The sequence below is a fragment of the Ailuropoda melanoleuca genome, chromosome 8 (assembly GCF_002007445.2).
Source record: "Ailuropoda melanoleuca isolate Jingjing chromosome 8, ASM200744v2, whole genome shotgun sequence".
Lineage (NCBI taxonomy): Eukaryota > Metazoa > Chordata > Mammalia > Carnivora > Ursidae > Ailuropoda > Ailuropoda melanoleuca.
Genome location: NC_048225.1, coordinates 103,217,378 through 103,232,595, shown reverse-complemented (window position 1 = coordinate 103,232,595; position 15,218 = coordinate 103,217,378). Strand labels below are relative to the sequence as shown.

Below are 15,218 nucleotides of genomic sequence, written 5' to 3'. Positions count from 1 at the left end.
ATGTTAGCAACAGTTACGACTAGAGTGGTTGGCAGGAGTATAGGTGGCTATTTAATATTTTATGTTGAGAATAACATTCAATTTTCTAATACAAGGCAACATATATATACTAAAAAATTTAAGTCTGCCTTAACTGGCTTGCCCATCAAGGATCCACTACAGAGTGGGACAAGGGTTGGACCTTTAATAGCACCTCACTGAGCCACTAGTAGGGTTCCCTGACCCCAAACACAAGGAATTCATTCTGTAATGGAAGGTACACCAAAAAGTAACTAAAAAAACAGCCTATAAAACAAAAAAACAAACAAAAAACCCAAAAAGGATCAAGTCTCTAAGGGACATTCAAATAATTATAATGACGCATATGCACAAAAAGCAGAAGTACTAATCAGAGGAGAATGAAAAAGTTTTACAATTGAAAAATATTTTAGAAAGGAAAAAAAGGCTTACAGATCAATTACATTCTTGAAAAAGGGCATCCCAAAGAACGAATATGAAACTGTTGCTTGTTTCAGGAACCCCCAACGTACTCATCAAGCAACAAAATGGTACTTATGAAATAGTAACAAAACAGCATGAATTGCACGTTAGGGTTGTTATTGTTGTTTTGCATTAAAAAAAAATTAGGCTGCGTAAAACTCCCTCAGAGGTAAGCAGAGGACGAAGACTGAATGCTGAGCAGATGGACACAGGCTTGCTAATGTTTCAAAAGAACAGTTACTTCGTGTATCTGTTTTAAACACTGAACTTCTGTATCTTTCTATGGGGGGGGGGGGATATAACTGCCATTCAAGAAAATGGCCAAAAAACCCTTCCCCAAAGATTAAAAAAAAAAAAAATGACAGTAATCACTACTACCCCAAGTTTGCAAAGACTCAAAACCAAGATGTATACTGATGAATTTTTTTAAAAGGATTTTATTTGAGACAGAGAGAGAGAACGTATGTAAGGGAGGGGCAGGAGAAGCAGGCTCATGCCTGAGCAGGGAGCCCGAAGTCGGGCTTGATCCCAGGACCCTGAGATCATGATCTGAGCCGAAGGCAGCTAGTTGCTTACCTGACTGAGCCACCCTGGTGCCCCCCTACTGATAAATTTCTTAAGCTTTTTTTTTTTTTTTAAAGATTTTATTTATTTGACAGAGAGAGAGAGAGACAGTGAGAGAGGGAACACAAGCAGGGGGAGTAGGAAAAGGAGAAGCAGGCCTCCTGCTGAGCAGGGAGCGGATGTGGGGCTCGATCATGACCTGAGCCAAAGGCAGACACTTAATGAGTGAGCCACCCAGGCACCCCAAATTTCTTAAGTTTTAAAAGGAAAAACAAAAGTATTCATGATACTAAGAAAATATGAATACTTTTCAACAGAAGTAGGAAGCCAAGATGAAAAACTGGCCCTCTCCAATCCCACCCCTGAATTAATGTAGGAGAAATTCCTTTAGAATTGTCATGCTCTCAGTAAGCTTTAAAAGATACAGTTTGAGGGGCTCCTGGGTGGTTCAGTCAGTTAAGCGTCCGACTCTTGATTTCAGCTCAGGTCAGGACCTCAGGGCTGTGAGATCAAGCCGATGGTGGGTACCCCATTGGGTATGGAGCCTGTTTAAGATTCTCTCCCTCTTTCTCTGCCCTTCTCCACCCCAAAAGGATACAGCTTGATACAAATGAATATACTGCTATGAAAGAGTGGAAACAAAACAAAGTTCAAAAAATAAGAAAACTCAAATTTCTAGCCTCTTTCCCCAAGAGATTTAAAAAAAATTTTTTTTTTATTTTAGAGAGAGAGAGAGAAACAGCGTGTGTGTGCAGTGGAAGGGGAAGAGGGAGAGAGAAAAGCAGACACCCTGCTGAGTGGTAAGCCTGATGCGATGCGGGGCTGGATCCCAGGACCCCACAAGATCATGACCTGAGCTGAAATCAAGAGTTGGTCGCTTAACTGACTGAGCCACCCAAGAGATTTCAATATAAGTAAAAGCACAATGAACTGATGAAAAACACAAAAACTGAATTTTAAGATATTGTCAGGATTATCTCTCAGAATGCAGAAAGATGTCAACGCAACAGAAAAGTTACAGAAGATGGAAATAATTCCAGGAGATTCAATTTCTACACAAAAGAAATTCTAAAAGAAAGGAATGGAATTGAGAGAGATAGTAATAAAATAATAATACAACAAAATTTCCCTAAGCTGAATAAACTTGAGTCTTTAAACTAAAAGGGGTTCATCAGGGATGCCTGGGTAGCTCAGTGGGTTAAGCATCTGCCTTTGGCTCAGGTCATGATCCCGGGGTCCTGGGACTGAGTCCCTCGTCAGGCTCCTTGCTCAGCAGGGAGCCTGTTTCTCCCTTTGCCTGCTGCTCCCCCTGCTTGTGCGAGCTCTCGCTCTCTTCCTGACAAATAAATAAATAAAATCTTTTAAAAAAAACCCAAAACCAAAAAAAAAGAAAAAAACAAAAAAAAAAACAATAAAAAACCCCAAATCCAACCCAAAAGGAGTTCATTAAATGCCAGGCAGAAAATTTCTTTAAAGACATCTCTACTGGGGTGCCTGGCAGGCTTAGTCGATGAAGGGTGCAACTCTTTATCTCAGGGTTGTGAGTTCAAGTCCCGTGTTGGGTGTACAGATTGCTTAAAAAAATTTTTTTTAAATCTTTTTTTTTTTTTAAAGATTTTGTTTATTTATTTGACAGAGAGAGACAGCGAGAGAGAGAACACAAGCAAGGGGAGAGTGAGAGGGAGAAGCAGGCTTCCTGCCGAGCAGGGAGCCCGATGACGGGCTCGATCCCAGGACCCTGCAACCATGACCTGAGCCAAAGGCAGACACTTAACGGCTGAGCCACCCAGGCACCCCCCAAAAAATTAAAAAGAAATCTTAAAGACATCTCTACTATACCAGAGATATGCTGAAAATTTTGAATTTTCAAAATAAAGATAGAATCATACAAATTTCTAGGAAAAAGCAGACTGATAACAAAGAAAATCCGACTTGACATCTGACTTATCATCTGAATCTCTAAATGCCAAAAGACAAAATGTTATGCACCAGAATTTAAAGGGAAAATTGTGAACTTTAGATTTGGCCTTTCAAACTACATTTCAAGACCTCAGGATTTGGAAGAAGTTTTAGACATTAAGTCTCAAAAAGTATACCATCTATATACTCCATGTATTCTTGAAAAAATTACTTAAGGAAGTATTCTAAGCTGAGAAAAAGAACTTCACTTCTACCATTTCACTGCTTTTTAAAAAAGGTTTAAAACAACTGCTTTGGATATCTTATTTATGATACAGCTGATAAACCCAAAATAAACTAAACTGAACTACAGAATATTAAAAAAATAAGATCACATGATCAAAAAACATTCATTCCAGGACTAAGGGTGCTTTAACATTAAAAAAATTCATTACATTAATAAACGTAATGCGTAAAGGGGGGGGTAAAAACAAAAACTCTGGTATCTTAAAAAATTTTTTTTAAAGTTTTTATTTATTTATTTGATAGACAGACAGAAACAGTGAGCATGACCAGGGGGAGGGGCATAGGGAGAGGGAGAAGCAGACGCCAAGCTGAGCCTGACTCGGGGCTCCATCCCAGGACCCCAAGATGATGACCTAAGCTGAAGGCAGCCACTTAACAGACTGAGCCACCCAGTGCCCCAGCTATCTTAAAATTTCAAAAAGGAAAACATGGTTTAAAAAAAGGATTTAAAAATGGAATTTTTTAAGTTAAAATGGCTTTTAAAAAAAAGGTAAAATGCAGCATCTACTCCTGATGAAAACAGTAAATTACAAGGAACCTCCTTGGCATACATGCATTCAGTAAGAAACCATCAGCACAAGCAGTAGGGTAAAACACTGGAAATGACCTCATCTCAGACAAACAAAAAAGGAGCACTTGTCTCCACTATCTGTCAACGTTGTTTCAGAGCCTAGCACATGAAGTAAGGAAAGGTATAAAGACTAGAAAGGAGGCGGCAAAAAAAATTTAGAACCTGCAGATTATATGCTTGCAAACTAGAAAATTTAGCAATCAACTAAAACGTATTTAATAAGGTATTTTAAAAAATCAGTAAATTTCCTATGTGCTAGCTTGGTAACAAAGTCCCATTCACAATAAAGCTGTAAAATATATAGGAAGAAAACGAAGTATACAAAACCCACATTAAATTAAAAACTGAAAAACTATAAAACTACTAAGGCACCGAAGACCTAGAGTAGAGGCTTAAAGCAGTTTACTTCTCCAAATAATGTATACATCAAATGATAAGAGTTTATTATTGGAACCCGATGGACTGTAAAATCATCTAGAGTAACTAAGAAAGACAAAGAAAAATTTTAGAAGAGAGGACCTCACTCTCCTTAACATTATAACGGATATGAAATATACCATTTAAGTGTAATAGTCTCAAACAAATGAGTGTTGGATCAACAGAATTTAAGCAAGTCCACAAATGTAATTTGTAAAAAGGTAGCATTTGAAATTAACACAAAAAAACTGGCCTCCCATTTGGGAAAAACGAACTAACAAACAAAAAAATTTCTACTTCATACAAAAAGGTTCCAAGGGAATAAAACCAAGATGGCAAAGAGGCTTCAGCTCACTAATTAAAGGACCACACTAAGAAAGATTCTGGGAGTGCCAAGGTGGCTCAGTTGGTTAAGCATCTGCCTTCGGCTCAGGTCATGATCCCAGGGTCCTGGGATCAAGTCCTGCATCAGGCTCCCCTGCTCAGCGGGGTCTGCTTCTCCCTCTCCCTCTGCCCTTCCACCCCACTCATGCTCTCTCACTCGCTCTGTCTCAAATAAATTTAAAAAAAAGATTCTGAATTCATAACTGTGCTTAGCAAAAAGGAAAGCAATATCTGACACCTTTATTTACCACGTTTATGGTAAGGAGAGGCAATGTCACATAACTATAATCCCTAGATTACATTTTTGTTTTTTAAGTTTTTATTTAAATTCCAGTTAGTTAACAAACAGTGTAATATTAAGTTTCAGGTGTACAATAGTGATTCCACACTTCCATATAACACCAGGTGCTCATCACAAGCACACTCCTTAATCCCTATCAACTATTTCACCCATCACCCCACCCACCTCCCCTCTGGTGACCCATCAGCTTGTTCTCATAGTTGAGGGTCTGCTTCTTGATTTGCTTTTCTTTCTTTCATTTTCCCCTTTGCTCGTTTGTTTCTTAAATTCCACATGAGTGAAATCATATGGTATCTATCTTTCTCTGACTCGTTTCACTTAGCATTATACTTTCTAGCTCCATTCATGTCGTTGCAAGATTTCATTCTTTCTTATAAGCTAATCATATACTATATATATACGTATATATATATATATATATATATATATATATACGTATATATATACCACATCTTTATCCATTCATCAATTGATGGACACTTGAGCTGTTTCCATAATTTGGCTATTGTAGATAATGCTGCAATGAACATCAGGTGCATGTAACCCTTTGAATTAGTATTTTTGTATTCTTTGGATAAACACCTAGTAGTGCGATTGCTGGATCACAGAGTAGCCCTAGATTACATCTTTAATATAAAAAATATAACCATCCAAGTACTGCCAAAAAAAAAAAAATACACGGTATTTTTTATAAGCTCAGATTGAAGAAAAAAAAAACTTTTCATAGAATGATACCATAGTTAAAAATCATAATAAAACTGATAGACTTGACTACATAAAATGAAAAACACTTATACAGCAAATAATCAGCAACATGACCAAAGATTAGTATTTTTACTAAAAAGGATATGTCAAGAACTTTAACAAATCAAAAAAGACATCACTAATTACTCAGTAAACTGGTACAACCTCTTTAGAGAATTGTCATAATTCTACAAATTTACATTTGAGAACTGGTTCTAGGGAAATAGCTCACAAGCGGCTGTTACTGGATGTGGGCTATTTTTATTTTAATGGCAAAACCCCAAATGTCTATCAATGAGGGATGTATTAAACTGCAGCACTTCCGTATAAAGGAATACTATCTTGTCATTAAAAAAAACAAACAAACAGATGAGCCACAGCTATGTGCACAGATACGGAACTATGTCATGATCAACTACTGCTAGTGCTTTCCTAAGAGAAAATGGAATGACAGGGAGATTCCACCTTGGTATATTGTTTTTACCTTTTTTATCAAGTGCATGTACTATCAAAAAAGGGGGGAGGGGAAGGAAATGTTTCCATCCCCAAACCGAAAGCTTTTAAGTAATTACAAGAAAAAATATCTTGACAATGGTTTTTAAATTTCTTACTGATTCAGGAAAATTATGCCTTAAATTACAAAAATATTCACTCCTTTAACGAGAAAAAACCCATTCCCACACTTACATTAGCCGGTTGCTCTCAACAGGAACCTCTGTGTCTTCACTGAGTTCCAATCTATTACGCCTGTAGGTCGAACCAACACTCAATCCATGAATTAATAATAATGGGGCAGAAAGAATTTTCCTCCTCACATTGCCAAGGAAACCTCTCAGCCACAATTCAAACACAGGACGTGTTTTTAAAACATCTCCCAACTATTGGGAGATTAAGTCCATTCGAATAACCTTTGTCAGACTGGAGACAGCTAGGCTTAGTTATCTCCTCAAAAACAAAAACAAAAAACCAACAAAAAAGAGAGTTCATTTAAAGATGAACTTCAGAGTCAAAGGATTATTGGGAAAAAAAAAAATCCATCTTCCATAGCCGAACAATATAATTTAAAAAGAAAGAAGAAAAAGAAAAAAGAAAAAGAACACCAAAATTCAATAAGATCCAATTTCTGGTCTTCAAGATTTCTTCACCTATTAAGAAAAAAACAGAAACCTTCCCCCATCTTTATTATCTGTATAATAAAAGCATACTTGTATGAAAAAATATAAAGTGTTTTATGTATATAATATACATATACATATATACTAACTGGCTTATACACACACACACACACACATATACACAAATGTGTAGAAATAAAACATTTGGGTAAGTTTTCCCTTTTAAAATACACTACAAAAGCCTTCAGATTTGGGTTCATTACAAAAATAGTGAACTTACTCTTATACCAAAGTATCATGACGTGTATCAATATGTTACACTAAATTTTGCCCAGCCCACAGAATAAACATGAAGGGAAATCCTTACACATGAATCAATGTGTATACTATGGATGTATGTACATCATTATCATACTTATTGTCTTCAGGGAGTGTTTAACCAAAACAGATAGAAGCGTATAGTTATGGAGTAACTAGAGAGCGGAGCAGCAAGCTGTAGAAGGCAGAGCAGCGTTATAGCCATCCTGAACCGGCACTGTCAAAATACAGAAAGCTTCTACCTAAGGGAAGACTTTTTCTTCTTTTATAGCAACACCAGTGTCAACTGGCATGACATTCAATATTGGCCCTGCGAAGGCTTGCTTATGCAGCCTGGTTTCATTTTTTTTTTTTTTTCCCCACAAGTGATGGCTACAACTAAAGACTTTATAATTATTCATTTACTCCAGTTAGTAAAAGGGTAAACTTTTGGAGTTGAAATTTCATTTCACAATGGTACATTTACCATTTAAGAATTAAAAAAAAAAAAAACCCAAAAAACAAAAACCCAAAAAACAAAAACAAAAAACGATTTTGATACATAGAAATGAGTTCTAAATTTTGAAACCAGCCCCGTAACAAAGCAATTTTGATTCTCATGTAATAAATACTACATAATTTCTAGGCTAAATCTTGCCAAATACTATCCAAGACAAAACTAAAATCAAAACTTAAAAAAAAGTGGACACCTTTTACTCACACTTAATACTAGTCAATTTTCCAGGAAATTTTTGGGCAGGGAATATCCCCAAATCTAAAATGAAAAAAAGGAAAAATCGGGATCTTACATTAGTTATTCAGTCTGAAACCTGTAATAGACTTTTACTAAAAGTCATCATTTTCTGGCCTCCCACTCAACCACAGAAACATACTTTAAGAGTGGAAAGGGACTTTAAAGATCACTGAGATCAATTTTCTCATTTTACCAGTGAGGTAATGATTCCTAACATCTGAAAATATTGAGTGCTTATGTTCAGCTAAGATTAGAAGCCAAAAACCAATCTCATAGTTAAGAATACAGTATTATGGATCATTCAGCATATATATTTAAAGACATTTAAGATCACTTAAAATCAGAGAAACATTCTTTGGGAAATGGACAATGTGTTTGTCCAAAGTATGCTCCTGGGGCTTTTACTCCAATTCCCATTCAATCTTTTTCAATTTTTGTAAACTTTTTATTATGCCATTTGCCCATAATGTGTAAGAAGTACCCATACAATCTTTATTTTATTGTTTTTACACTATTTTCTAAAGGTTAAAAAAGGCAATTCAAAGACTAAAAGTAATTTTTTCTTGATTGTCTTCTACTGTTTCCCTTTTACAACAGATCTAATCCTAAATATAAAGGGTAACTCTATCACACTCAGTAAGTTGAAATGATAAAGCTGACCAGTATGAGGAGGCAATCAGAAATTTCCAAATTTCGTGAGTTTTGTTTTTGCCAAGCTCTAAGTATGTATCAGGGTTTTTAAAGAAGTAGAAAAATGGGAGAGAGGGGGAGAAATACCAGCTTAGTATGCTTTTTTCCCTATTTCATTGGTTTTAGAGCAAACTTCCCATGGTGGGAGAAATTTTTACTTAAAACCAATTACAAGTTCAATCTACCAGCCAGAAATAGCCTAAAGCCTTTCAATGCTGCACTATATTTTTTAAGTTAAAAAATATCTTTTCTCTCTTAATTGGTATAAACAAAATTTCAAGAGACAGCTACATTGAGTTACTACTGTGAAATTTTTAATCTTCACTCTGTCAGCGTCATTATTACTTCTGAGGAATTTTCAGCACGTTTTGTTTTCAGGTTTCCCCAGACTTGTGTATGAAGGATAATTAGTATAATAACTATATATAACAACTATAGCAATTAGGATACAGTAACATAGCAACAAGTTGCCCATTTCAAATGGAAAAAGGAAAAAGAAATTAAGGTAATATTTCTTTTTCATTGCTTTGAATAACTTCATTCCCAGGATCCCAGCTCAGAACCAATGTAGAATAATCATAGTTAACATTTTTCAAGTTCATTTTCAAAAACATCAGCTGTTCTATATTGTCAAAGTCCAGGCTCATGATCTGTTTTGGATGAAACTGGCTATTTGCAGTGAAGATACATTCAGACTGCCAACTACACATGGGGCAGCTTAGATACTGAATGGCAACTTGGGTCAAAGCTGGCCATATGCTCACCTTCCTCTGCCAGTAAATCAAAGGGTCACCACCTCCTGAGATCTCTGAATACTTCTCTTTGAAGTACTCATCCACTACTGCTATGGCAGAAGGAAACATGAAGCTTTTGCTTCCAATGGCAACATTATCTACAGCTGAGCTATCAAAAGACCCTGAACTGGAGGTGCCTTCCCTGACAGATGAGGTAAACGAATCAGCTCCTATGATGGCTGAGGGACCAGAAGCATCTGAAGTTGCAATATGGCAGACCTCTGAAGATTCCATATAATTGCAAACTTCTTCTGCAAGGATCTGCTTATAAGTTTCTAAATCAGCACCTTGAGGGAAAAAGTCTTCCAAACTGTTTTTAAAGCACGGATCTAACAAAGCAGCCAAGATACAGGGCTTGGATTTAAGCATGGCACTCAGTAGGGTATCAGTTTCAAGTTTCAGAGATAAACTGTCCACCAGATTGAGTGCCTGAGTAATACCTCTTATTTGAAAATCTTCTCTGAGTTTCTGCAGAGAAAGGAGCAGATGATGGATTAGGGGAAGCACCTGATTCAATCCTGTGGTCTTGACACTCACTTTCTGGGTGGCCTCCTCAAATGGTTTAAGAATATCACAAACATAAGTCATTAGAGTCCACTGAAGGGAGGTGAGCACAACTCCACTAGCTCTACCAAGACTATGGTGAACTGAGTAGCAATGCTCCAGGAGCCATTTTAACATATAAAAGGTAGAAATCCAATGGCCAGTTTCATCCTGCTTCAAATTCTTCCATGGAAGTTGGTGATCATTTTGGAACTCCTGCAGAATTTGACGAGCCTTGACTGAATGACTAAAATGATGACAGGTTTTCCTAGCAGCTACTAACATATTCTCAATACTTTTGTGCTCACAAAAAAAGTCCTGAATGACTATATTTAAACAATGCAGAAAGCAGGGCACATGGGTAAAACCTCCATCTTTGATTGCATGTACCACGTTAGAGGAATTATCAGAAACAATGAAGCTAGGAATGAGGAAATTAGGAGAAAGCCACAGACCAATCTGGTCATGTAATTCTTGTAAAATGTTGGTTATCAAGCAGTCTTTGGCCAACCCTGTTACACAAAGTACTGCCCACTTTCTGAAATTGGGGATCTTGCCATTACTGGAAGAAGGTGCAGTTTCCAAAGAGACCCAGTGTACAGTCACAATGAAATAGTCAGTGGATGGGTCATGCGTCCATATGTCCACAGTCAGGTGGATCTTTTGGCTTTGAACATTCTCCAAAGTTAAGAAAATTTTTTCTCTGACCCAATCGTATAACTGAGGTACAGCCTTCGTGAAAAAGTAAGTCTCAGATGGTAACCTATAGTCAGGGGCCACAATCTGCATGAACCTCTGAAAGGCTGGAGTTGAGAAGTAGTTGTAAGGATGCATATCCTCCACGATCATCTGAATAATTGCCTGACTTATTTGACTTGAGACTGAATTTTCAGAACATGTTGTTTCTCTCTCCTGTGCAAGTGTTAGAGTGTCTTGCTCTGCAACAGGAACGGGACTCTCAGACCTTCTACTGTTTTCAACCTCTAACACAGGAGGTTCATCGGAATCAGAGTCACTAAGGTCCTCAGCTGTTAAATCATGGCTGCCTGTAGACTTCTCTCCACGCAGAGGATCGCTTAAGAGATCATTTCTCTCAGTCTCAGCCTCATCTAATCCATTTCCAACCGCACCACTGTCTTTGTTGGCAACAGCCCAATGGATGGGATGTGTGGCCTGCAGATGTCGTTGAAGTGTTGAGGTTCCTAAGTGAGAACCTGGCCTACCCCGGCTCACGCTTCTTTTACATATATTACACACAGCTCTTGAGATGTGCTGAGGATCAGTATAAAAAAAATTCCAAACTGCAGATGTCTTGGCTCTTGTTCCAGGAATTAAGGCATGCTTGACAATGTTACTTTTGATGAGAAATCTCCCTCTTTCTGCCCTCAGGGCATCAGATACTGATTTATCCCGTTTCTTACCCATTCTATTTTCATCTAATGGATCAGTAGACATATATTCAAAGCTTCCATTGCTTCCAGCAGAAGAGGGAGATAAAGGCACATCCAAAGTAAAATCCTCCTCCCCACTAGTGACTCCATATTTGTTGGCCCTGGTCCAGTGAGGTGAATGCCTTGCCTGCAGATGTCGTTGCAGAGTAGATGTCCCCAGATGGCTGCCTGGTTTACCCCTGCTAACACTTTTTTCACAGAGGTTACAAATAGCCCGCCAGGTATACTGGGGGTCAACATGAAAGAAGTGCCATACAATGGAGGTCTTGGCTCTGGTACTAGGTAGATAGATCTGTTTTTCTATATTACTCTCAAAAAGACTTTCTTCATCCTGCTCATGGGCACTGGAAGCTAATAAAGCAGGGGTATCTGGAACAGGCCTCCCAGATCCCAAATCCTTACTAAACTTTTTCGCAAGGATCAGTTTTTTTCTTCGCCTTTTCCCCTTAATCCGTAAACCCTTCTTTCTTTTCTTTTTAGCAGGCAATTTTGCCTCTTTATCCATTCCTTCTGCCACCATCTTTCCCTCTACCACATCTTCTTCATCTGTATTGGAATTAATAGGAACACATCCCAGAATCCCAGCACCACTATAAGTGCTGCATCGTCTGCCAGGAGACAGTGAGGAAACTGGTACACTTAAGGTACATACACTCATTCTTTTTATGTCTCCAAAATTCGTACCAGAATCTGTTAGTGGGTTTATTACTCAAACAGAAATATAGCCGTTCCTCCCTAATTGCATTACCTTGTCTCCAATTTCTACCGGGAATCAGATTCCCTTTGGAACAATGACTTCCAAGCCAGGTTATTTTTGGAGGAAAAGTGACAGCAATGGAGAACATTCCCAAATTCTTTTCTTAGAGGGCTTTATGATCCCTTCCAACTTCTGAGTTCTGAATCTGATTTCAAATAGTCCAATCTCTTCACATTATAGAAAAAAAGAACTCGAGGCCCACTTTCCCAGAGTCATAGAGTTAGCAGCAGCTAGAAGCCAGGTCTTCCAAATCCCAGGCCCATGTTCTTTCTGCTTCATCAAGAACTACATCTCCTTGAAATGCCTTCAGCTTTTAAAATATATACTTTTATGATGTGTCATGGTAGCAACATCAAATTCCCTTAATTCTGAAATTAATTATTTTCAGGAAATTTCACTTAAACAAAAACATAGTGTATCATTCAACATTCATCATTTAGAACTGTGATTTCACAATACAACCCAAAAAGTCAATTCTGGCAATATAAAGCAGACTCCACATACTGGTCATTAACAGCAAATGCTAGTTGAGCCCTTTCAGCTCTAAATAAAAATAATAAATTTTTTTTAAATGTGGATGGCTAAAAAAAAGTGTTTTGAGAATAAAACTTTAAAAGGTCACAAGCTGCATTTTCAATTTACTGTTTGTATCAAGAGTTAATCCGCATTTAGTTTTCAGACATTTTTAGACTGGAGAAGCTCTACTGCCTGTAAATGAGTAACTCATGAGTTGAACTCTATATGAACAGCAAAAACTGAAATTTGAGGTTTAAACCACTTTCATTCCTTTTCGGTTGATCCCTCCCCTTCCCCCAATACCTACATACATTTACCCTAAAAAGCATCGCTATCACTAGTTCCACAGCCTCCTTCTCAAGGTCCAGAACCAAGGCCTGCAAGATGTCAACAACATGGGCCTTCCCCATAGGAATCCGCACCGATTATGGGACTTTAGGGGGTGTTCTTCATTACGGTTTCATCAATCCTACAAGGAGAACGGAAGTGTCCCTGTTGTTCTTGACTCCGATGCGGAGGGCTGGGGTGGGAGTTAATTAAGGTAGGGAAGGGGTGTAGGATACCGGATTAAGGTCGGTGGCTTTCAGTATGTGGAGTTTGAGAGTATCTCCCAAGTAGTGGGACCCTGGAGAGGAATGAGAGTAGGTAAATTCAGCTCCTGGCACTCAGTCTGATTTAGGCAGTGGGGGTCCGCTAAACTAGGGAAACTGTTGTCGCGAAGAAAGCAATCTAGTGTCAGTTCTCTCTCCGGGAGACGGGGAACAAGCCGGCTTTCCGGGGCTGCTCCGGGCTCCTACGGTTTCGCCAACACCGGATGTGGGGGAGGGGAGGAAGGTTGTTGGGAAGCGAGGGGAGGCCGCGGCCACTCCCCTCGCCCTCTCCCCCACCTCCCCTGCCCCGAGTCACTGGGAATCAAAAAACGGGTCTAGTTACCAGAGAACAGAAACTTTACCGAACCGCCGACACCGTCCCCGACTCCCGCTTGCTGCCACGTCTTTCTTCTTTCTTAGCCGCTGCCGCCCGCCGTCCTCACAGCAGCAACACCAGCAGAAATCCAAGACTGCCAGCGTCAAAGATGGCGCCTGGCTACAAGCTCAGCTCTAAGACCCGGCCAGTAAAAGTGCCAGCACGACGCGAGGCGAGAGGATTCTGGGAGATGTAGTATCCTCTATGAGGCGATGCCTAAGATGGCTTCCCTGGGTCACTGGGTCACGTGAGAGGGGAGGTGCTAGGACGTGGGGGTTTCTTCATTTGGGGGAACGCGTTTTAAGAAACTTACGGGGTTCTTGAAAGAGTCTTTGATTTAAATTTTTTTTTTTTGATCAAATGAGGTAGTAAGCGAGAAAGCCGCGGGAACTGTGTCTACCAGACAGTAGGCCCTCGTAGAATTTGGTTCATGAATAAATCGCCTGAACCATGTATAGTTTTCATTTAGAAATAAACTACTTTCCCCATACAATGTTGAAGGATTTTTGCCTTTATTTTTATTTGAAGAGGTGAAATTGGGTTTGGGGGAATTTCTTTTATTTCTTAAAACAAATTTATGTATTGAAAAAATAGTTCACGCTCAATACAAGATTCGTGAGGGTTGGAGTAGGGAAGGAAAAACGAGTGGTCGCCTGGCCACTTCATTATTAACATTATCCTGTACTTTCCAATTTGAATGTGTTTACCTTTTTTCCCTCTGATTATGAAAGTAATACATATAAGTGGTTTTAAATTTTTTTAAGTAATACACAACCATAGAACATTTAACTCTCCATGAATTTCATTCCTGCAAAATAATCTCTCACTAATTTAACATATATTCTTTCTAACGTTTTTGTATGCAAATAGACCTAAATCTATTACTCTGAGGGGTAGGAGCCCAAGATCCCCTCTGGGTCAGTGGCTCAACAGAACTTGCTGGCAACATTTTACCCAACTTGGATAAAGGATACAGTTCTATTACTAAGAAAGCATACATTTGATGGTAAACAAGATGGGACTCCAGGCACCTTTTATTTCCTCCCAGCCTTGTTCTGCCAGATACCAGACCAGCTTGGTGTGGGAGCCTCAGCCAGCACAGGTCAGAGCAGTCCCGGGTCTCCTCACACTTGGGCTTTTATCTCCTTTCAAAGTGAGAAGGCACAACATTAGAATCTTAGCCCCAATCCCTGCCTTACATGACAATACTCTGTGATTGCCATGTCAACCAGGCCTAACAAGCAGGTTCCTGATAACCAGTTTGTGTCTGTGCCACAACACCTAGCTAGGGTTTTTCAGTTTCGCAGAAGGCTAGCCAAACAACTGAAGGGTTTTTCAGCTCAGGGCTTTGCAAGCTGCAGTCCTGTGCTGATCGGTATACTATATATAGTTATATCATATTTCATCAAATGTAAAGCAATAAGACACATCTTATTTTATAGAACTTTAAGACAAAAAAAACCCAAAAAACAGCCAATTAACCTCTGACAGGCCATTAATCAGAGATATTAAAAGTTGAAAGAATATATGTTTTAGAATGAAAAAAATAGTGTTTTTAAGATAGGAACAAGCTAAAACTATCCGTACTATCCATACTGTTTTGCAGTTTGCTTTTTTCCCCACTGTATAATGTATCTTGAATATCTTTTAATGGTCATCAGTGCTTAGA

General features: G+C 38.6%; 1 protein-coding gene across 25 annotated transcripts in view; it reads right to left on the bottom strand.

Moving 5' to 3' along the window:
- The window catches only part of LOC100463562 (zinc finger BED domain-containing protein 6), a 41,069-nt gene extending 27,372 nt beyond the window's left edge, over window positions 1–13,697 (bottom strand). Inside the window, exons 1-4 of one of the 25 annotated variants that reach the window (XM_034667092.1) lie at window positions 13,517–13,674; window positions 13,147–13,208; window positions 7,800–7,853; window positions 6,354–6,811 (exon numbers count right to left, since the gene is read on the bottom strand). Coding sequence is in view for 5 of the 25 variants with exons in the window: in XM_034667080.1 (XP_034522971.1) it covers window positions 9,023–11,968 (2,946 nt within the window). In the remaining 20 variants the exon portion in view is untranslated. Of the gene's footprint in view, window positions 1–6,353; window positions 13,440–13,516 lie in introns of those variants that run through there. The other 24 variants (XM_034667093.1, XM_034667096.1, XM_034667088.1 and 21 more) reach the window with 24 other exon arrangements.
- Window positions 13,698–15,218: the final 1,521 nt, after the last annotated feature.